The sequence below is a fragment of the Macaca fascicularis genome, chromosome 14, assembly GCF_037993035.2.
Source record: "Macaca fascicularis isolate 582-1 chromosome 14, T2T-MFA8v1.1".
NCBI classification, from domain to species: domain Eukaryota; kingdom Metazoa; phylum Chordata; class Mammalia; order Primates; family Cercopithecidae; genus Macaca; species Macaca fascicularis.
Genome location: NC_088388.1, coordinates 4,318,641 through 4,341,477, shown reverse-complemented (window position 1 = coordinate 4,341,477; position 22,837 = coordinate 4,318,641). Strand labels below are relative to the sequence as shown.

The window sequence follows — 22,837 nt, the reverse complement described above, 5'->3', positions numbered from 1 at the left end:
TGAGCTTTGTTCTGGTTCGGCTGCCAGGCCTGTGACTGTGCCTTGCCTGTGTACCTTGTTTGTCACTGTTCTTATTACATCAGCACCTAAATCCATGGAAGAGCACAGATTTGGTTTGAGTGCTCTTTCATCTGAGATTGGAACACTTCGTAAATGCCAGACATGATCCTTTTATCCTGAAGTCTCCCTTGGTGTTGTGAGCTGTATACTATTTGTCCACAGCATGTGTGATCTGAGAGTTACTGCTTCGTAAAATTGTTTTGGAAGGTAGTTTTTCTCAGAAATAGGAAGATGCCATTCTTTTAAAATTATCACATTTCAAAAAATCACATTTTTGAAATTACTTAAAAATGTGTTTTTAAGTAATATTTATTCATTTGTCCAACAACTGTTGACTAGGCATGTGCAAGGCACAGTCCCTCCAAGTTCTCACCATTCATGAGGGAAGCAGCTAAAGAGATAAATGCTGTCATAGGTCCTGGGACCAGCAAGAATCCAGGGAGCACATCACTGGGCAAACACCCAGCCTCTGGGGCATGGGGAGCCCAGCACTGCAGTGCCAGGCAGGCGAGCAGCAGGAGCCGAGGCCGCTGTCCGTCGTCCTGAGTCTCCTGGCTCAAGCTTTTCAAGCTGCTGGGGAGGGCATCCTTCTGGACCATTCAGATGGTTTTAGGGCCTACAGACCTGTTCCTTCTAGCAAGTTTGTTGCTAACAGCTTAAGAGAACCTTTCCTCCCACTCCATGATCTGCTTTTAAAGTCTCAATTTCTTTTCTCCCCTGTTATCTTTCCTGTCCCTTGTCGGCTATGTAGTCTGACCTTTTGTCTTCTGGGAGCTCTGCTGCTAAGGAAGCTAAACTGTTGGAACTTACTTCCAAGCTTAGGAAGGTAGAATGGGTGCACTGCTTCTTGCTTGTGCTTGCTGCTGCTTTCTGCTTTCCATGCTGACTGACCAGAAGCAGTCTAAGGATGGGGGAATCACAACTCCATTGAGATTGGGGATAGGGGTTGGGGGGAAACACCCAGTCAGTCACCAGCAGCAGCCATGCTTCAGAATCACCAACACAAGAGGGCTAGCCACCTCCCAGCCCAGCACGTGAAGCCCCGTAAGCTGTGTTGATGGATGAGTAAATGCTTTCCGTTTAGTATGGCGGAGGAGTCCACGCAGAGCATGTCCTGCCTGTTGCCACTGCAGTAGTATGCAGCATGTTGTTAATGAAGTGTAAGGATGAGGTAAGCTGATGCTATTTCTGCTGACAGGCTGAAGAGAGACACGGCAACATTGAAGAAAGGTTACGGCAGATGGAAGCACAGTTGGAGGAGAAGAATCAAGAACTGCAGCGGGTGAGCATGCAGCCCTGAGGGCGGGGGCGCTGAGTGGGTGCTGCAAGGGCATTGCTCGGGCTGTGGGGAGCTCGGGGCCTCTCACCCCTGACTGAGATGTTGGTCCTCCAGCTCAGTTCTGGTCACGTGCATTTGTTTTGTGCCCTCATCTGTGAGTCGCCTGCTAATGTGTACATCCCACACAGTAGCAGTTTTCAGTCAGTGTTGGGAGCCGCAGAAGAAATTTGAGATCATAGGCAGTGCTTCAGGGGGTAGATTAGATCCCCGCGTCCAAAAATGCTTCTTGCTTGTCTAGTGGCCTGTGAGGGGAATTGTTCTAGGTACCTGTGGTACCGGCGTGGGTAGAGGCAGGCCCATTGTCCTGGATGACTAGTCCACTTGCGTAGGATGTGGCACTGAATTCCCAAATGCAGGTCAGAGGCCTGACCTCTGTCCCAGGTTAAAACACTGCAGACATCGTGGTGTGTTGGAATGAATAGTTCTAAGCAAGAGCAACACCGTAATTGAGCTACGGTAAAAAGCACTAGGAAGGAGTGTGGCAGTGGAGACTTCTGTCCATTGAATCCTAAGATTGTCTTTCTGGAAGAGTTGGACGGATGTCAGTATGGAACATCCAGGAAAAAGTAATAGCAAGAGCAGTCCCAGGGCCAGCTGGTACCAGGCCTGGGGGTTGGGCCGGATTTCTCTTTAACAAGTAGGTGGAGAAAGGAAGTGTGCAGCATCTAATTGTAGAACTCTTGCACTCTCACATCAACCCGCTTTATAATTTAAGGCTACTAGATTTTGTTTTCACCAGAAATCTGTATTCTCGGCCATGCCCTGCAGAGAGTCAAATGAGCTTCCGGGAAACAATGATTCCCACTCCCAGTGAGAGGGTGCGTTTTAGGCAGTCCCCACCTCCCCTTCCAAAACGCACACTTATGCGCACAGACATAACAGTGAACTTTAAGCTGTGTTCTTTAAAAATTATTTAAATGCTGACAGAAAATAAGCACAAAGAAGGATATTGTTTCTTTCCTAAGAGGAAGTATGCGATACTCTGTATGCCCCATGATGTGCTGGACCCTTCCAGGTAATGAGAGTTGCTACATGTTAGACCTTGTGAGAAAAGGAGAGGTCACTCCCCATGTTTTCCCAGTGCAGAAACTGGACGCACGGGGGTTGAATGCACTACTGATGGTGCGGTCTCGTGGCTCTCTCCTCCTGCCTGGGCAGCATGACTCAAGTGCACGTCATAACCCCGTGCCACTGCCCCCTGCCTGGGAGGAGCCCCCGAGCACTGCAAGGGCACTTGGATGATGAGGGCGTGGAGGTGCCACCTGGACAGGTGCCACCTGCTGACACTTCCTGTCCCCTTCTGCCTGTCATTTGAGAAACAGGTTTGTTTTTTTTTTTTTTTTTTTTTGAGACAGAGTCTCGCTCTGTCACCCAGGCTGGAGTGCAGTGGCCGGATCTCAGCTCACTGCAAGCTCCGCCTCCCGGGTTTACGCCATTCTCCTGCCTCAGCCTCCCGAGTAGCTGGGACTACAGGCGCCCGCCACCTCGCCCGGCTAGTTTTTTGTATTTTTTTTAGTAGAGACAGGGTTTCACCGTGTTAGCCAGGATGGTCTCGATCTCCTGACCTTGTGATCCGCCCGTCTCGGCCTCCCAAAGTGCTGGGATTACAGGCTTGAGCCACCGCGCCCAGCCGAGAAACAGGTTTTAAACCATGAACTTAATTATGGTTTTATAAAATAACAGACATGTCAGTTTTGTTACTACATATTAAAATTACTTAAGGTAATTATTTATAATTTTTGAATATAAATTTCCATTACAAGAAATTTAAGCAACATAGAGGTATAAAGAAAAAATATGAAAGTCTCTCTAGTGCTACTAATTTTTTTTTTCCAAAACAAACTTTTTAGCTTTGTAAATTAAATTCACCCTTCCTCCCCAAATCCAGACCCAAGCTTTTAGTGACACAAGGGGAAATTCCTCTCCCAGCGTGGAGACAGGCTGCTCCTCTAAATATCTGCTATAAATCTGCTCCTTAAGTCCCTCTGACAGTTAACAACTAGGGACATTCCTGAGGAGTCCTGTCGCAGGAGCAGTGGGACCTTCTAGTTAATGATCTCTCCAAGACTTGTCCTGTGTTCCCCGTGTCCATGAGTTGGTTCTGGTCACCATGCAAAAATCCACTCAAGATGGCAGTGCGGGAAGCAACCAGGGAGGGGAGGGCACGCATGGGGCTCACCCTGTTGGTCCTTGTGCTTTTAAAATAATGATTGAGCATTTACATGAGGTTTATAAGTCTATGTTTCTCCTGCTGTAGGCAAGGCAAAGAGAAAAAATGAACGAAGAACATAATAAACGTTTATCAGACACTGTTGACAAGCTACTTTCAGAATCTAATGAGAGGCTTCAACTTCATCTTAAAGAGAGAATGGCTGCTTTGGAAGATAAGGTAGGTTAGATAACACGGACATCGCTGGCGCTTTCCCACCCTCTGCCAAAAGACTGCTCATCTGCCCCTGAGCAGGCATGTGTAACAGTGGTTAGCAGCTGTTACCGAAAGTGGGAATTACTCTTTAAAGTGGAAAAGGTACACACAGTTATCCAGTCACTGAATTAACTTACTGTTTGCTATGTCCTTGCCCCATTTGCATGTATGGGAAATTGTTTATCATTCTTATTCTCTAGAATAACAGTAGGTAAGTGATTTTTATAAAGGGCCAGATAATAAATATTTTAGGCTTTTAGTAATTACAAGTAATTAAATAATTTTATGCCAATCAAGTAATTAGCACAAAAGCAGCCATAAATAACATGTAAATGAATGGGTGTGGCTATGTTCCAATAAGATTCATTTGCAGAAATAAGCAGTGGGCTGGTTTTGGCCATCAAGTTCTAGTTTGCCAGCCCCTGCACTTGGATCATTTTTTGGGCCCAACCCTCACCCCTTTATTGTTCATGCATTAGAAGTTAATTTCTGGCCGGGCACGGTGGCTCACGTCTGTAATCCCAGCACTTTGGGACGCCGAGGCAGGCAGATGACTTCAGCTAGGAGTTCGAGACCAGCTTGGCCAACATGACCAAACCCCGTCTCTGCTAAAAATATAAAAATTAGCCTGACCCGGAAGCACCTGCCTGTAGTCCCAGCTACTCGAGAGGCTAAGGCATGAAAATCGCTTGAACCCAGGAGGTGGAGGTTGCAGTGAGCCGAGATCGTGCCACTCTGCTTCATTCAGCCTGTGTGACAGCAAGATCCTGTCTCAAAAAAAAAAAAAAAGAAAAAAGTTAATTTCTGTCTCATTTATAAACAGGTCACTTAGGGAGTATCGTGTGCTAGAAAGGGTTTAATCAGCTGAAACCAAATAAATATTCCAACCTCTACCTTCATTCTTTTTCATTTGATTTGGAAAAAGTTGAAGGCTGAGCCTGGACTCTGAGCACTGTCGTCATGGAAACATGTTAGCTGTCGCCAAAGGGAAGGGATATCCTAGAATCTGTGTCAGAGAAGCTCTAATGGGTAGCAGCTGGATTCCAGTTTGATAAAGCCTGTCCTGACTATGCAGTGTCCCTAGCGATGAGACTCAGAAACTGCGCTGAGATTGGCTGTTAGGATTGGGGTCTGCTCATCTCAGAGACTAATGATTCCCGCTCATTGCATGACACGTTTATTTACATGGTGCTGACCATGGAGGGCATTTCCAGAGACCACACAGAGTCGTTATCCCACTCACCTCCTTGATCAGTGGGTCAGCCTTAATGGAGCAGTGTTTTTATCTTTGATTTTTTTCTTTGATTATCTTTGAAACTTAAATTCAGGTTTCACAAGTGACCAAGAAATTATAAAGTCTAAAAGCTAGTATAAGCCAGTTTAACTGACTAAAATGAACTTGCACCGTGAACTTGACATACCTACCTAGAAAGTTCATTTGGTGAGGAGTAGATGTTACATTAGTAAGAGACATAAGAGAAGGTGTCGCCGCCTGAGGGTCTGACTCTGGGACTATAGCAATGCTTGCTGGTGTGCTTTCTGGCTCCGTTCCCTTTCTGTGGTCCTTTTTTTTTTTTAAACAGATACAGCCATGCTATGTATTTAAATGGGACATTTTAAAGAAACACTAAAGGACTATCTGTCTTTTTCAGAATTCTCTATTAAGAGAAGTTGAAAATGCAAAAAAACAATTAGAAGAAACACAACACGATAAGGTACTGAAATCTTCTCTAAATCCATGAAGAGCCGAGTTGAACTGAGTTGATGATGATGATAGTTACTGCAGATGTCTGACAGAGTGGAGATCAACTTGGTTTGTGGCTCTCATAGTCCACTGCCATAAGTTTCTAGCGCTCTCAGGCTTGTATGTTGAATGCCTTTGTATTTCAGGTGTATTTTGAGTCTGGCTGTGCATATGGTTCAGAATTCAGAGTCCTTTCTGGATTTATTTGAAGCTAAAATATTAGCATCAATGACAGTGCTGTCCAACAGAAATATTATATGAGCTGCATATGTAATGTTTAATTTTCTAATAGTCACATTTTAGAAAGTAAGAAATAGGTAAAATCTACTTTATTTAATTCAGTATATGTAAAATATTATTTCGTTATGTATGAATAGTAACAGAACTGAGCTACTTTACATTCTTTTTCCACTGTGTATTTCGTAGTCACAGCACATCTCCATTTAGACTAACCCATTACAAGGGCTCAGTAGCCACGTGTGGCTAGTGGTGGACAGCACAGCTCTAGAAATGAGATCAAGTATACTCATGACACAGGAATGGATGCATACCTGATGTAAGACAATTAAACACAATACAGAGACGCACAGGATGTGAATATTGGTCCCTTTCTCCCCTAAAAGAGTCTGCTTCTCTACAAAACTAATAATTGTTAATGGTTTGGTGTTTATCCTCTTAAAAGCTTTTCTATGACTAAGACACAGCTTTTCATTCATTAGGGCTTACAAAGTTAATATAGTAGTCTGAGTGTTTATGTTTATTGCAGTACTCTTGGAGAAAATTTTCCCAGAATTAAAATGTTTGGTATTTTTAACTGCTGATTTAACCTGTTAGGGTTATGCTCAACATCTGAGCACATTTGAAGTAAGTGATTTTAAAATCTCAAAGAGATAGCAATAATGTAAGTCTTTTGCTTTTCTGTAGGATCAGCTTGTCCTGAACATTGAAGCACTGAGAGCTGAACTAGACCAGATGAGGCTAAGAGGTGCTTCACTTCATCATGGGTATGGTATTAACCAGTGAGCAGCTGTATTGTCAGCACCTGTGGCAGGTCAGCTCTTGGCTCTGTGGGCAGCCTAACTGGGTGCGGCTAATGGTGTGGCCTCAAGGAGCCTATAGCTTAGTAGGAAGCAAGAGAGAAGAGTGAAATAACTCAAAGGTTAGAGCTTGGTACTGAGGACACACATCACTGGCAGAACTCCAAAACGCAGGAGTTTTGATCAGTTAGTATTTGGATATATTAATCAAGGTGCCAGCAGAGTGTGACACTGATGATGTAAGAGCAGGATGACAGATCCCAAGATTTCACACCACAGATGCTGGCACGGGTGGGACAATTGCAGAGCAGTTGAAGGCCAGCAGTGGCGTGTGGCTGTGTTTCTCGTCAGCCCTGGGAAAGTGGAGCAGAAATGCAGAGCCGGACACCTGGACCCAGAGGAGGGGTCTCAGGGGACCCGGGGTCTCTCTCATCCTAGACAGCTGGGCTCCTTGTTGCTCATCGCCGTGGCCATCTGCACAGCTTTTCCTGGAGAGCTTTCTACCTGGTGGGGCTGAGAGACTGAAACTGTTGTCCTGGAGGAGGCAACAAGTAGCTCTTGGGGCGGGTGAGAGCAGTGCCCTCCCTGGAGACCCTTTCCTGTGTGGAGTAACTTTTCCAAATTGATAGATTCTGCCTTAACTAGAAGAGAGTTTATTTCCTTTTCTTCTAATAATGATCATTCTTATTTTTCATATTTCAGCCGACCCCACTTGGGCAGTGTCCCAGATTTCAGGTTCCCCATGGCAGACGGCCACACAGACTCCTACAGCACCAGCGCAGTGCTGCGGCGCCCGCAGAAAGGCCGTCTGGCAGCCCTGCGAGATGAGCCTTCCAAGGCAAGGTCTTTGTGTGAAATACCTCTGCTTACGTGAAAGTTAACCTACTTATCCTGTGGCTTTCAGACTGCTTTGGATTAAAAATGTTGATAGGTCATTGCCTTTCTTGACCTCCTCTCATTTTCTATTTTCTGGCTAAGAGTTTAGCTTTTAGAGCATTTTTTAAAATAGGGTTTTGTTTTTGTTTTTGTTTTTTTTAAAGAGATAGGGTCTGTGTTGCCCAAGCTACTCTTGAACTCCTGGCCTCAAGCAGTCCTCTTGCCTCGGCCTCACAAAGTGCTGGGACTACAGGCGTGAGCCATTGTGCCTGGCGTCTGTAGTTTTTTTTTTTTTTTTTCCTTTCTTTCTTTTAATAGGAATTCTTATAAAAATACAGTCATTTTTAAATACAGTGATAATCATGGATTTAAAGTAGTGATTAAAAATAAATGAGTAGGCCAGGTGCGGGTGGCTCACGCCTGTAATCCCAGAACTTTGGGAGGCCAAGGCAGGTGGATCACCTGAGGTCAGGGGTTTGAGATCAGCCTGGCCAACATGGTGAAACCCCATCTGTACTAAAAATACAAAAAATTAGCTGGGCATGGTGGCAGGTGCCTGTAATCCCAGCTACTTGGGAGGCTGAGGCAGAAGAATCACTTGAACCCGGAGGCATTGCAGTGAGCTGAGAAAGCATCATTGCACTCCAGCCCGGGCTATAAGAGCAAAACTCCGTCTCAAAAAATAATAGAATAGAATAGAAATCTGGGTGCAGTGCCTCACACCAGTAATCCCAGTGCTTTGGGAGGATCGCTTGAAGCCAGGAGCTTGAGACCAGCTTCGGCAACACAGGGAGACCCCTGTCTCTATTTAAAAAAAAAAAAGAAAAACTTAGCTGGGTGTGGTAGTGTGTGCCTATAGTCCCAGCTACTCGGGAGGCTGAGGCAGAAGGGTCCTTTGAGCCCAGGAGATTGAGACCAGCCTGGGCAACATAGTAAGACCCTGTCTCTACAAATAAAGAAATTAGCTGGGCATGGTGGCATGCGCCTGCAGTCCCAGCTACTCTTGGGGCTGGGGTAGAAGGATCCTTTGGGCCCTGGGAGGTCAACGCTATAGTGAGCTATGATTGCACCACTGCGGTCCAGCTTGGTCAACAGAGTAAGACCTTGTTTCTAAAAAATAAAAGAAGTAATTGAATACATATATTCATCATTTAGTGAAAAGAATTCACCTTTGAACATTTACCTTCTTTCTTTGGTCTGTTCAGCAGCGTTTGTTTCAATACATGTAAGTGTAATTTTAGCCCCCATAGTCACTCAACAGCTAGTTTGGGCCCGGCCCCATTACAGCCCTGTAGAGACCTAGGGCTGCAGCAGTGTGTAGTGAAACAGGAAGAATGCCTGCATCCCAGAGGACACAAACAGTCGACATATAAAGTCTAGTAGTGTGTGTTCGTTGACTATTGGTGTGTAACAAATTACTACAGAGCTCAGTGGCTTAAAACAGTGAACATTTCATAGTTCACGGCTCCTGTGAGCGCGGGAGCAGCAGAGCAGGACAGTCCTGGCTCAATCTGGCAAGACTGGAGCCGCAGAAAAACCCAGCTGGGGCAGGAGGCCTCGGGGCCATCACCCACCACTTGGATCTGGCCACCAGGGCTGCTCTGTGGTCCTTGCATTGTGATGCGAGCAGCCCGTACTCTAGGAGAGGGCGAGAAGAAAGTCCCACAGCCTTTCCAGTCCTGGTCTTGGATGCTGCAGCCTTCACTTCCTCTCTAGTCTGTTCATTGGAGTGAGGCGCTAAGTCTTGCCCACACTCAGGGTTTGGGGTGAGAATCACCCTCCACCTCTTAAAGGGATGAGTGTTAAAAGTGTTTGTGGACATATTTTTAAACCATCCAGGTATGTCAGATGGTAATAAGCACGGAAATGGGACTCAGGGGGACCCTGAGTTGTGGAGTGAGCAGGGGAGTAAGAATTGTAAGTAGGGAGGCCAGGGAGACAGTATAGTGAGGGTGACGTCTGAGCAGGGATGTGAAGGGGGAAGGAGAAGCAGCACGTGGAACATGTTCAGTGTATTGTTATGGAGTGCCGACAAGATTTGCTGAGGGATTGGATCCAGGGTGAGAAGGAAAGAGAGGAGTCAGAGATGACTCCAAGGATTTGGGCTTGAGCAGCTGGAAGGATGAAGTCTGTTTCTTGAGATGAGGAAGACACTGGCTTGGGGGAGAGTAGGAATTGAGCCAGGGCCGTGTTCAGGTTGACAGGACTATCAGCTGTCCAGGGGAGGTGGCAGGTTGGCTGTTGAATATTCCAGTCTGGAACCCAAGAGAGACGGCTAGAACTAGAGATGAAAATTGAGACGTCTTGAGCATATGGATGGTATTAAGTAACATGAGACAAGATGACGTCATCTCATGGGTGCCTGTGGATGGAGACAAGGCCCAAGTATGGAGCTCTGGGGTGCTCCAAGACCATCGGTGGGGAGATTGGGAAGGAATGAGACAGAGGCATGACCAGCAAGGGGTAGGGTCCTGGGACCAACTGGGCAGAGTGCTCGGGGAAGAGAGGAGAGCAGCAGAGTCCAACCTGCTGATGGGCCAGGTCAGATGGGAGACGGGATCAAGGGACAGCTGGTGGCCTTAGTAACGAGGAGCACGTTGGAACTGCCATAGAGTAGTCCCGCTGGCAGGGAAGTAAGCACTCAAAGCTTGCCTGCAGCAAGGTCTGGAGAAGTGGGAACAGGAAGACAGAATGGAGGCGGCTCACCAGTATCTTTTACTCTGGTTGGGAGCAGAACAGTGGAGGGGCGGGTGAAAGGAGACCCGGGCAGGGACGGGGGAAGGGCCTTGGTTTCTGCTGTGGTGTTTTAAGGTGAGATGGGGGAGAAAATGTCCTTGTGCTAATGGGACGAGCTAGTGGAACTTGCTTATCCAGAGAGGGAGCCGTGATGGCCGGAGATCCGGGTGGGAGCCAGGGCTTGAGGCTGCTGCCCAGCAGGTGGGGCTGATCCTAGAGAGGAGGAAGGCTGAGTGCAGGCCTTGGTTTTGTCTCCATGAAATGGGAAGGTCACCGGCTGAGAGTGAGAATGGGAGAGGAGGTGTTCGGGGCTTGAAGAGTGAGGCGGCGTGAAAGAATCACACCTGGGGGATTGTGTAGGTCCCGGCACACACACTTTACCCTCTGCATTCTGATGACATACGTGATGCCTCAGTCAGACGTGGCCACTCAGCACTGAGCTGCCCATGCCGCGTACTCTGCCATTCTTTTTTTTTTTTTTTGAGACGGAGTCTCGCTGTCACCCAGGCTGGAGTGCAGTGGCTGGATCTCAGCTCACTGCAAGCTCCGCCTCCTGGGTTCCCGCCACTCTCCTGCCTCAGCCTCCCGAGTAGCTGGGACTACAGGCGCCCGCCACCACACCCGGCTAGTTTTTTGTATTTTTTAGTAGAGACAGGGTTTCACCGGGTTAGCCAGGATGGTCTCGATCTCCTGACCTCGTGATCTGCCTGTCTCGGCCTCCCAAAGTGCTGGGATTACAGGCTTGAGCCACCACGCCCGGCCCTTTGCCATTCTTGAGATCACCCTTGATTCTCTCAGTTGCTGCTGCCCTCCTTTGCTTGTTCAGGCTTGGTAGTAAGAGCCTCAGGTAGGGCAGGATGTGGACACACAGGTTGGTTAGAGGGTACTCGAAAACACGAAATTTACAACAACTGAGTGAACTCAATTGATATGGATTTAAATCTTTTTTTTTTTTTTTGTAACTTTCCAGTAGCATGTATAATTGGAGCACAGATGTATTTTTTTATTGATCCATATTGGGTATACATATTTAGGGGGTATATGTGATAATTTGATACATTCGTGTAATTACATCAGGGTAATTGGGATATCCATCACCTTACATATTTCTCCTTTCTTTACACTAGGAACATTCAAGTTATTCCCTTGCAGCTATTTTGAAATGTATCACCTTTTTTTTTTTTTTTTTTTTTTTTTTTTTGAGGCAGTCTCTCTCTTTCGCCCAGGCTGGAGTGCATTGGTGCGACCTGGGCTCACTGCATGTTCCACCTCCCAGGTTCAAGCAATTCTCCTGCCTCAGCCTCCCGAGTAGCTGGGATTACAGGCATGAGCCACTACGCCTGGCTAATTTTTGTATTTTTAGTAGAGGCAGGGTTTCGCCATGCTGGCCAGGTTGGTCTCGAACTCCTTACCTCAGGTGATTCATTCGCCTCAGCCTCCCAAAATGCTGGGTTTGCAGGTATGTGCCACCACGCCTGGCGTGTATCACCTAGTAATGTTAACTCTAGTCACCCTGCTGATCTATCCAACACCAGGTCTTGTTTCTTCTAAGGGTATATTTGCAGCCATTGATCAGCCTCTCTTCATCCTCCCCCTCCCCATCCTTCCCAGCTGATTTTCGGTTTTTGTTTCTGACTCTGTTCAGTCTCCCAGTTGTGTATTTCACCATGGAAGTGCCACATGTCCATGTTAGGGCATTAATATCACAAGGGTCCAAGGAATTGTTGCCCTCCCCAGTTTCTTAAATACTGCCTGCTTCATGTCAGTACCTTATAAGCATGGCCCATCTTTCTAAAATCTTTTGGGCTTTCATTAAGGAATTTATAAATTTCTGATAGATTTATGTTTCTACAACTAATGTTGTTACTTTATCTGCTGAGATTTGGTTTTCTTGTTTATAGGTACAGACTCTTAATGAGCAGGATTGGGAACGTGCCCAGCAAGCTAGTGTCTTGGCAAATGTAGCACAAGCATTCGAGAGTGATGCTGACGTGTCTGATGGTGAAGATGACAGGGACACTCTCCTCAGCTCAGTTGACCTGCTGTCGCCCAGCGGCCAGGCCGACGCGCACACTCTAGCCATGATGCTTCAGGAGCAGCTGGACGCCATCAACAAAGAGATCAGGTGTGTGCAGCCGTGCATGACACTCACCACACGCGTGGGTGTCTCTGAGGAATCTCATCCTGCCTGGAAAAGTCTGGATGAAATACTATTAACATTTCTAAGTGTTCCATAATAATAGAACTTACTTAACTTCTGTTTTAAGAATTTTAAGTTCTGAAATTGCCCTTGAATATAAAATTCAAGTAACCAGGGCACTCTCCCCACAGTCACGGCACTGGTACCTTTCGATAGAACATTGTGGGACCTGAGAGGTGTTCAGTCCTTCCCCTGGGAGGGTGCCTGAAGGGGCTCTGGGCCCGCCCGGCTCCCACTGCCGTCCTGAGAGCTGCACTTGGAAGGCCATGTGAGCTGAGCACATCTGGAGGAGGCCGATCGGCCTACCTTCCTGACCCGGAGTGCAGATGAAAGGTGTGCACGGCGGTGGACTGGAAAGAGATGACAGACTGAAGCCTGCCTTGGATGAACAGCCTCCACAGGCCAGTGCCACTCACTAGAGAGACCAGTGCTCAGAACAAGTGCATGCCAGAGCAAGCACATAGGGTGGGAAGGGAGAGGGAGGGTTGCTTATCATCCCCTTCTGGTCTGAGTGTCCCTCGTTGACCCTGAACCCTGAAAGGAGCGCGTTGCCGTCACCTGCCATGTGTGCAGCCTCCTGCACAGAAGAGGCTGTGTGTAGTGCGTCCGTCAACCTCACGTGTTCAGGTCCCATCACACAGTGGCCTGGCACAGAACGCTGGAGCTCTTCCGGAGTGCACGCGCCACTCCAGTGTGCCTTTCCCTGTGTGAAGTTAACACGGACAGTGAGTGCTCAGAGTGCAGGTTTGCCCTCTAGTCTCATCAGTATTTTAAAGGGTTTTTCTTTAGCAACTTTAGCAGTTACAATGCAGAACTTCCAAAATGGGCCAACTGTAGAATGGAATCCAAGAATTGCTTTTATATTGACAAAGAGACCGGTAAACCCTGCCCACGCTGGCTTGGCCTAGGGACACAGCAGTGTGACCAGGGGGTGCCTGGGATCTACCCCCCAGGCCCTGACCTGACGTGCCGCTTGGCCAGCCTGAATCCAAGTGAGGAACAGGTGTGTGCGTGGAGTCCTGTGGCGGGTCTGGGTGGGGTGCTGCCAGGACTTGGTTGTGAATTTTATGCGGGTAGAGGTGCCAGTCCTGAGAGAACAGGAGGTAAAGAAGAGAAGGTTAAGAGAAACATCAACAAGAGCTGTATTACTCCAGCTTTTTTTTTATTAAAAAGAAAAAAAAATAGGGCTGTATGTTCTGAAGTAAGAAGTTGGTATGCTGCTGGTGTTTTTGACTTTATAAACTCCCATTTCATGTGCCATGTTGAAAACTGGTGAAGAGGCCCCTGCAGCAATCTGTTGCCAGGCATGGGGGCCCTTTGAAGGAGGAGGTGCAAAATAATACGATGCGTTCAGAAAGATAGTCTTTCCTCATCATTATGGGAGCTGGGAAAGGATTATATACCTTTTGTTTTTATTTTTATTTTTATTTTTATTTTTGGAGACGGAGTCTTGCTCTGTCGCCCAGGCTGGAGTGCAGTGGCCAGATCTCAGCTCACTGCAAGCTCCGCCTCCCGGGTTCACGCCATTCTCCTGCCTCAGCCTCCCAAGTAGCTGGGACTACAGGCGCCCGCCACCTCGCCTGGCTAGTTTTTTGTATTTTTTTTAGTAGAGACGGGGTTTCACCGTGTTAGCCAGGATGGTCTCGATCTCCTGACCTCGTGATCCGCCCGTCTCGGCCTCCCAAAGTGCTGGGATTACAGGCTTGAGCTACCGCGCCCGGCCGGTTTTTATTTGTTATAATGTATCACTAGAGCCACCGCGCCGGCCTGTTTTTATTTTTTATAATGTATCACTAGAGCCACCGCGCCCGGCCGGTTTTTATTTTTTATAATGTATCACTAGAGCCACCGCGCCGGCCTGTTTTTATTTTTTATAATGTATCACTAGATAAAAGTGCTTCCTCTTTATGCAGAAAGCTGACCTGGTGTAAATGTTCTGTCCACTGGCTTGTGGATTTTCTTCTATTAATAATGATTAGAAATGTAAGTAGAGCTTTAATTGGAAGGGTTATTGCAAGGTTTCTATATTTTAATGCTAGAATAATTATTATTGGCACAGTCAAATATTAAAACTGCTGTCTAGTGATCCACTCTAGGATAGAGGATCATTAATCTTGAATTCCAAATTTATGTAGCATGGTTGGCATGAATCCAGAAATTTAGATGAGGATGGTAGAGAATCCCATCAGATAACACTCTGGTTCAAATTTAAACTTAAAAAAAAAAAAAAAAACTCAGTATTTTAATTTAATCTAAACAGTTAAGTGTTTGGAAACTCCTAATTGCTTTGTGGATCTGTTCTTTATATTAGAGTTCCTGATTTCCAGTTGAAGAAATCTGTAGAAGTCTTCAGCTTTGCTCTAAGAATAGGGGAGATAAGGGTCATAAAATTTTAAAATATTGCTTAGTAAAGAAACTATTAATTGCAACCATAGGAAAAATTGCCATCCAGCCTTCTCCAAAATTTTAGTGTAAATAAGTAAAATCAAATATGAATGATATCCAGAACCAACAAGACTCAATGGAAGGTTTACTTTTTGTTGTTGTAAGATGTAGTACATTAAAAAAGATTGAGGCCAGTGTGGTGGCTTATGCCAGTAATCCCACCACTTTGGGAGGAGGCTGAGGTTGGAGGATGGCTTGAAGCCAGGAGTTTGAGTCCAGCCTTGGCAACATAGGAAGACCTCGTCTGCACAAAACATTTTTTAAAAATGAGCCAGGCGTGGTGGTGCATACCTGTTGCCCCAGCTACTTGGGAGGCTGAGGCGGGAGGATCCCTTGAGCCCAGGAGTTCGAAGCTGCAGTGAGCTGTGATCATGCTACCGTACTCCAGCCAGGATGAGAGAGTGAGACTGTGTCTCAAAAAATATAAAAATTAGACTGGGCGCGGTGGCTCACGCCTGTAATCCCAGCACTTTGGGAGGCTGAGGCGGGCGGATCACAAGGTCAGAAGTTCGAGACCAGTCTGGCCAACATGGTGAAACTAAAAATACAAAAAATTAGCCGGGCATGGTGGCGCATGCCTGTAATCGCAGCTACTTGGGAGGCTGAGGCAGGAGAATTATTTGAACCCAGGAGGTGGAGGTTGCAGTGAGCTGAGATCGCACCATTGCACTCTAGCCTGGGCAGCAGAGCGAGACTCCATCTCAAAACAAACAAAAACATAAAAATTTTAAAAGAGTAGGACATTTTTGCTGAAGTGTTCATTGAGTAACTTATTATTGGAGTTTACTCATAGTAATACAGAGTATAAGCATGGTCTTTCTCATGCAAACACATTAATCTGTTTGCCGAAACGGGAGGACTGACTGCTTTTGTTTTATTTTAGGTTGATTCAGGAAGAAAAAGAAAACACAGAGCAGCGGGCAGAGGAGATTGAAAGTCGAGTTGGCAGCGGAAGTCTAGACAATCTTGGTCGTTTTAGATCAATGAGCTCCATTCCCCCCTACCCTGCTTCCTCACTTGCTAGCTCCTCCCCTCCGGGCAGTGGGCGCTCCACCCCACGAAGGATCCCTCACAGCCCAGCCCGGGAAGTGGACAGACTGGGCGTCATGACCCTTGTACGTATCCGCCCTTTCCCTGCTGTGGCTGCCCTCAGCATACCTGTATGCAATTTTGGACACTACAAATCTACCCACAAGAAAATCAAGTACATTCATTATTCTAAGAGGTTCAAGATTATAAAAACTAGTTATTATTTAATCATTCAGTTATGACAAACTAATTTTAACATTTGGGACTGGGCATGGTGGCTCACGCCTGTGATTCCTCAAACTTTGGGAGACTAAGGTGGGCAGATCACTTGAGCCCAGGAGGTCAAAACCAGCTGGGCAACATGGCAAAACCCTGTCTTTACAAAAAGTAGCTGGGCATGGTGGTGTATGCCTGTAGTCCCAGCTACTCTGGAGGCTGAGGCGGAAGGATCACCTGAGCCTAGGAGGTTGAGGCTACAGTGAGCCATGATTGCATCACTGCCCTCCAGCCTGGGCAGCAGAGTGAGACCCTATCTGAAAACAAATCCCAAAAAATATTAAATTTTTTTTTAATATTTGGCTGACCAGGCTAGCAATACACCATTTGTTTGTGTGACATTAGGCATGACAACTGTGCAAAAGTACAGCAGCCAGAAGGGGAAATATTTTCTGTTTTGTAGGAAAAACTACTTAGCAAAAGTAAATAAAGGCGGACATCAGAGTATATGGGAAAATGTATAAAGGGAGTCAGTGCATTTCTTTCCTTTTGGAGTGCCCAGCCAGCTTCCAGGGCATCTATTACCGGAAAAAAAAAAAAAAAAAAAAAAAAGGAAAACATGCGAAATGGGTTCTGCATGTGAAGCCGTGAACAAGCTAGCTGCTTCGTGGCTCCCTAAGGAAGCAGATGGGCTTCTTCCCTTCGCAGCTTAGGGTCACCTCTCACCTGGAAATGCGATGACCTTCTGGTGTTTGGCGTTTGCAAAGTGTGCGGGTCTGAGGAATGTTTAAAACTTTCCTGTGGGCCTGGCACGGTGTCTCACGCCTGTAATCCCAGCACTTTGGGAGGTCAAGGTAGGAGGATTGCTTGAGCTAGGAGTTAAGAGACCAGCCTGGGCAACATAATGAGAACCCCATCTTTATTTAAAAAAACAAAAAACAAAAAAACCATCTTGTATATTTAGGATTTGTCAGTATGCTGTCAATGAAATATTTCATAATTAGACGATTTGCTTTTTAACTGCGCTTCTATCATATTTTTTCCCGTTACCATCTATTTTCATTTTTAGTTGTGTTGTTAGCCAGCATGCAATTAAATCGATGGTGAATCATTTTAGTGGCATATGAGGTGGTAACTAGTCTATTTTGCAGTGTTTTGAAATACTGTTTTTATAATTTACATCATCTAATTAGGTAATATTTTAAACTCTTTGACTGTTTTATTTGTGGTTTTATGCTTATTTCTGTCCAGAGAATTTGTAAAAACAGTTGTGTATGTTTATATATTTTTTCTGGTTTTGTAATTCCGTATGCTGGCTGACAGTCTCTATGCTTCCGTCATTGGTTTTGATTTCCTGTCATCCTTTTGTTTTATTATTTTAGCCATCTCCAGATTCATTTTTAATCCAGACCTCAGGTCCCCATCAGTCTGTAGTTTACTCATCCACCTCCCCTCCCAGTTCCACCCCATGCTATAGCGATTCTTCACAGCATGCTCAGGTAACCACGCAACTGTGTGTGTTCGATCATGTGTGAGTCTGTGCTGTGATGACTTTATCAATGGGTTGCTTTTCTCTTAGTTAAAAGTATCTTTTTCTCAATGATAATAAATTTAAATTAGTGTATTACTATATAGTAAGTATGGATACAGGCAAGACATAGGTGTTTAAGAGTGTTTTTACTCAAATTATGTAGGATTTCTGTAATTCATAAGTGTTTCCTACATAAATAATCTATCTAAGCGTAGACTTAATGGAAGCTGTTTACACAGACAGTATGCTTTCTGGTTCTGATGATTGTATTCAAGACTGTAAATCTCATCAGCTTGTTGAATCTCATCAGCTGCTGTCTCTAATAGGTTATTTTTAAATTAAAATATCTTACTTGAATCATAGGATGGATGTAAAGATTCTACCTAACATTATGCTAGCTTTTGTTCTTATATATTTTCACAGGATACCTTGCTTTAAGCAATAACTTTATTTTTGAGAAGTGGTAAATCAAATTCTAGGTAAGGATTTCACATTAATGTCCAACAGGTGATTAACTAAAAGTAGGTTTGTTCAGTTTTATAATTGGTATTGCAGTAACTTCGTCATCAGTTGGAATATTTTTAATTATAACATGGATTTTATTAAAGAAAACTAAGTTATAGAGAGATTTGGCTTAGAATAGATGATTGTTAGGGTCGTTTATTATATAGAATGCCATATTTTAATAAAACACAAGAAATAGAATTTTATCTAAGTAATAATTTATAGTGTTTCTCTAATAAACCTTTAATAACTTGTATTTAACTTTTTTGGTGAAAAAATGGTTCTGTATCCAATTACATTTTCTCTAAATCGTGTCTCCTGTCATTTCTATTTTAATATATTTGCTTATACTGATCCTTGAACTTCTGACTTCAAAGTGTATAGTAAATCTGGTTTCTCTTCATTTCTTTGCACGCATCTATCAGCCTAGTGATTTAAGGAAACATCGTAGAAAGGTAAATTATTTAGTAATTTAACGTATCTTTGTATCTCAATAATGTATTGAAGAGTACCTATCATATTTTACATAAATACAGCATTATGTAGTTGTATAATAATGAACGGTTGGCATTTTAATGGAGGTGTCTAAAGTGACCTAGCACCTTACTGGATGATGGTTCTATTGGAAATTAGTCATTAGTGGTTTTCACAGAACACTGGGACAAATGTAACAGTTTGCCATTCTCTCACCTTTTTAGCCTTCTAGTCATCACATGCTTATTCATGGTAGACGTAGTTTTAAAAATAAGAAATTACTCGTGCAAAGCTATGGATTGTAGATTCGGGGGAACCCATTTTTGTAATAGTCACAGCTAGCGTTGGGCTCTTGCCGTATGCTGGGCACTGTGCTGAGTGTTTCCCCAGTCTGGTGCAGGCTGAGTGTCCCTGATCTGAGATGCTCAGGGCCAGAGGGATTTCAGATTTCAGATTTGTTTGAATTTTGAAATATTTGCATTACACTTACTAGTTGAGCCTCTCAAATCTGAAAATCCAAAATCTGAAATGCTCCATTGACCGTTTCCTTCAAGCATCATGTCAGCACTCAAATTAGAGATTTTGGAGCATTTTGAATTTCAAATTTTTGGGTTTGGGATGCTCAACCCGTATTTAATCCCCATACATATCCCCGTGAGGTTACTGTTGTTATCCCCATTTTACAGATGTGGAAACTAAAGCTTAGAGAGGCCCCACAGTGCACAGTGCTGATTTGAGTTCAGATTTGTCTGATTTCAAAATCTGACAGGTGACCGCTTCACCATCTAGCCTTACTTGTCTCAGATACTCTGACCTCCCTGGCAGCATTCCCACAGAAGGAGGCCCAAGACCACTTCTCTTTAGAGATAACTGTGGATTGGGCCTTCCTGTTCTCGAAGGAAGTAGAGTACATTAAGAGCAGATCTGCTCGGTGGCTGTTCTTTATGTTGACCCAAAATCTCCCCCTCATAACTTTCACACTCTGGTCTTTATTCTGTGCTGGTGTCTGAAACCCGCCTGATGATGCGGTGACTGGACAGCTGTTTAGATACCTAAAGGCATCTGTCTCTGACAAAAGCGTGGGACCTGGTCAGCAACTGTCTGTGAGCTCTCTGTTGGATGATTTAGTGAAACTGCTTGGGTTCGGATCCCAGTTTAATCACTGATGAGTTTGTGAGCTGGGGTCTGTTTCTACCTCGGTTTGCTCTCCTGAGAAGTGAAGATGATGATAGAACAGTGCCACTTAAAGTGGCATTGGACCTGTGGCTGGCTGTGGTGAGATAAGGAGCTTACACCAGCAGCAAAAGACACAGAGCACGGCCTTCAGTTCAGCTGACTTCTATTGGATTGTGTTTTCTTTATTTTTTGATAGCAAGATTTTCTCAGTGAAGGAAGCATCATGTTGATTGATACTTAGGCATGATAACCTGGCCCTGTTGGTCACTGGTAACTTCAGCGTGCTGCTTGGTGGCTTTGAGGAGCCTAGTCCTTGGGTGGTTGTGAGGTTAAACCAGGTGTGCGTGCAGAGTGCCAGGCCTGGTGCCAGACCTGGTCCACAGAAGACTGTCGCCTTCATTCTCTGTGTCAGTGGTGTTGGTGTGGACCAAGAGGACTTCCCTGCTCTCTAGTAGGCCTGAGCTGGGATGGAGGCGGAAGTCTGGCACGTGACACCACTACAGCGTACGGAGGAGTGCAGAGGGCGGCGTGTGGGGGAGTGCGGAGAGTGGCATGTGGAGGGATGCGGTGGGCAGCGCTGGCCAGGCTCTCGGGGCTTTCCCCAGACTCTGTTAACAGCTTACAGCCGGCTGCATGTCAGCTTGCCCTGTACCCTGTTTTTGGTTTTGTTTTTTTAAAACAGATGATTGTTTCAACCTGAATTTTGAAACTTAAGCTTCATATTGATAATTTCTAGATATGAAAGCCTTTCATTGTCTTGTGATTGTAACTGGAAAGTAGGAAAGGGTGCAGGATTCATTTGCATTTTAACTGTCAGTTGAGATTTGTCCTAAATGAGCACAGCTCCATTTTGCATTGAATGCACTTGGTCCTCCCTGAGCCACAGTGGGGCTACAGTAGGATTGATATACTTTACACAATCCCATTTAAAAAGCAGAAGTTCAAACTGAGCCCAGTGGTACATGCTTGTAGTCCCACCTACTTTGGAGGCCGAGGCAGAAGGATCAGTTGAGCACAGGAGTTTGAGGCCGTAGTGCAAAATGATCACATCTGCAAATAGCCACTGCAGTCCGGCCTGGGAATCATAGCAAGAACCTGGCTCTTAAAAATTTTTTTAATAAAATAAAGTTTACCGTTCAAGTCTTGCTGTTTATAGTAATGCTTGCTCAACGTGTTTTATGAAATCTAGTCCCAATCAAAACCAGAAAACACAGATGTATAAGCAGGATCTGCCTAGACCCTGCAGGGGTGAGTCTGTTCACTGTTGTTGCCACCATCCTGCTCCCTCAGCACATGGGCATATTCATGCTCCACTGCAAAAACGAAAAACCCTGGGAGTCTGACAAAGATCATCTTGTAATGATAAGCCTGGAAGTATTTTCTTTTAAGCCATATTGAAGAAAAATGTTTAAACTGCATAGAAGTGCTTCAATTTATAGTGTCCAGTCCAAACATTATTGAGAAATATGAGCCATAGACATGTGTATGGGTGGCCATGGGCTGTTCCTTGTTTATTTTTTACCCTTTCAGACAAAAAGGCATTTGACAATTTTGCCCCAGAGGTTTCTGCCGTCTCTAGAGTGTCTTTCGAAGTACATCAGGAGGTAAACGTTGCTGGCTCTTCATTAGTGCGAGTTAATGCTGTCTGACATTTGTAACGGTATGGTTTATAGGTGTTGTTCGGATCTCTGCAGCTGAGTGACTGTCCTCATAATGTGCCTAGGATAACCTTGGGCTGCATGGAGGAGGCTGAGGATGAGGGGCATCCCTGTGTCCTGCTGGGCCCAGCGCACGCTCGTGGGGAGGCAGACCAGGAGTCTGACGGCTCTGTGGTGCTGTGCCGCGTGGCCCTTCAGAATGGCGCCAGACTGAAACAAGACTTTCTGTGCTGGCAGAAAGCACAGCGAATCCATTTTCAAAAGAAGTTTATGGCTATTATTTAAGGCCTGAGTTTTTCACAGTCTGCTATTAACTGACTTTGCGCTTCTCTCACCCTTCAGTTGCCACCTTCCAGAGAAGAGGCACGAGATGACAAGACAACCATAAAGTGTGAAACCTCCCCGCCTTCCTCCCCGAGAGCCCTTCGGTTAGACCGGCTGCCCAAAGGGGCGCTGCACACCGTCAGCCACGAGGACATCAGGGACGTAAGGAAGTAAGGAGCCTGCAGCAGCCCCGTGCAGAGCGTACTTGTCTTTTCGTTTCCAGTGCTGAGAAATCGACGAATCTTTTCTTGACTAAAACAATGATTTTCTAGAATTGTCTGTTAATTCAGTTGAGTGTATTTACATGTTACACTTAGAATGCCTACCACTGCTCTGGGCTACAGTGAAATCCAGCAGAAAATGCATATCTGTTTGGGCAAGCTTAGTTTGGAAAGGAAGGAGTTAAATGATATCAGCAAGTTTTGGAAAAACTTCATGTCTTCAGAGTCTACAAATTGACTGCTTTCTATTCTTGATGGAGAGTTTGGCAAGCAAATGACAGACTTGGGATTGGAACCGCCCTCTAGGACAACCCGTGCCTTTCAGACGCCCTCTTGCGCCTTTTATAAGCTGTGAAGAGTTCCAAGTTGTACTTACCCATTTACTGAGTGTCCCCACTCAGGAAACCAATCAGCTGTTTTGTTACTAGTATGCCATCTATGCTCTCTTTTGTTTTTCTTTTTGAGACAGTCTCGCTCTATTGTCCAGGCTGGAGTGCAGTGGCATGATCTTGGCTCACCACAGCCTCCGCCTCCCCGGTAGCTGGGACTGCAGGCGCACGCCACCATGCCCGGCTACTTTTTGTATTTTTAGTAAAGATGGGGTATTACCATGCTGGCCAGGCTGGTCTTGAACTCCTGAGCTCATGATCCGCCAGCCTTGGCCTCCCAAAATGCTGGGATTACAGGCGTGAGCCACCGCGCCCAGCCCCTCTTTTTTCAAACTCCATTGGATTTCGGTTCTGTGCCAGGCAATATGCAGGGGAGGCATGTATGTTAATTTTTGCAGTAACCCCTCAGGCAGTTAACATTGCCACGTTTCTCAGCTGAGCAGAGTAATGCTC

The 22,837-nt window shown here is 45.4% G+C and overlaps 1 protein-coding gene across 26 annotated transcripts in view; it reads left to right on the top strand.

The window, feature by feature from the left end:
* Positions 1-22,837, top strand: part of PPFIA1 (PTPRF interacting protein alpha 1) — a 119,541-nt gene that overhangs the window by 60,229 nt on the left and 36,475 nt on the right. For 6 of the 26 annotated variants that reach the window (XR_012422917.1, XR_012422918.1, XM_074012943.1 and 3 more), the window contains exons 10-18: positions 812-886; positions 1,259-1,342; positions 3,657-3,788; positions 5,477-5,539; positions 6,493-6,572; positions 7,308-7,443; positions 12,119-12,342; positions 15,746-15,977; positions 21,793-21,944. Coding sequence is in view for 23 of the 26 variants with exons in the window: in XM_074012943.1 (XP_073869044.1) it covers positions 812-886; positions 1,259-1,342; positions 3,657-3,788; positions 5,477-5,539; positions 6,493-6,572; positions 7,308-7,443; positions 12,119-12,342; positions 15,746-15,977; positions 21,793-21,944 (1,178 nt within the window). In the remaining 3 variants the exon portion in view is untranslated. Of the gene's footprint in view, positions 1-811; positions 887-1,258; positions 1,343-3,656; positions 3,789-5,476; positions 5,540-6,492; positions 6,573-7,307; positions 7,444-12,118; positions 12,343-15,745; positions 15,978-17,489; positions 17,607-18,567; positions 18,598-21,792; positions 21,945-22,837 lie in introns of all 26 variants that reach the window. The other 20 variants (XR_012422916.1, XM_074012939.1, XM_015434320.4 and 17 more) reach the window with 7 other exon arrangements.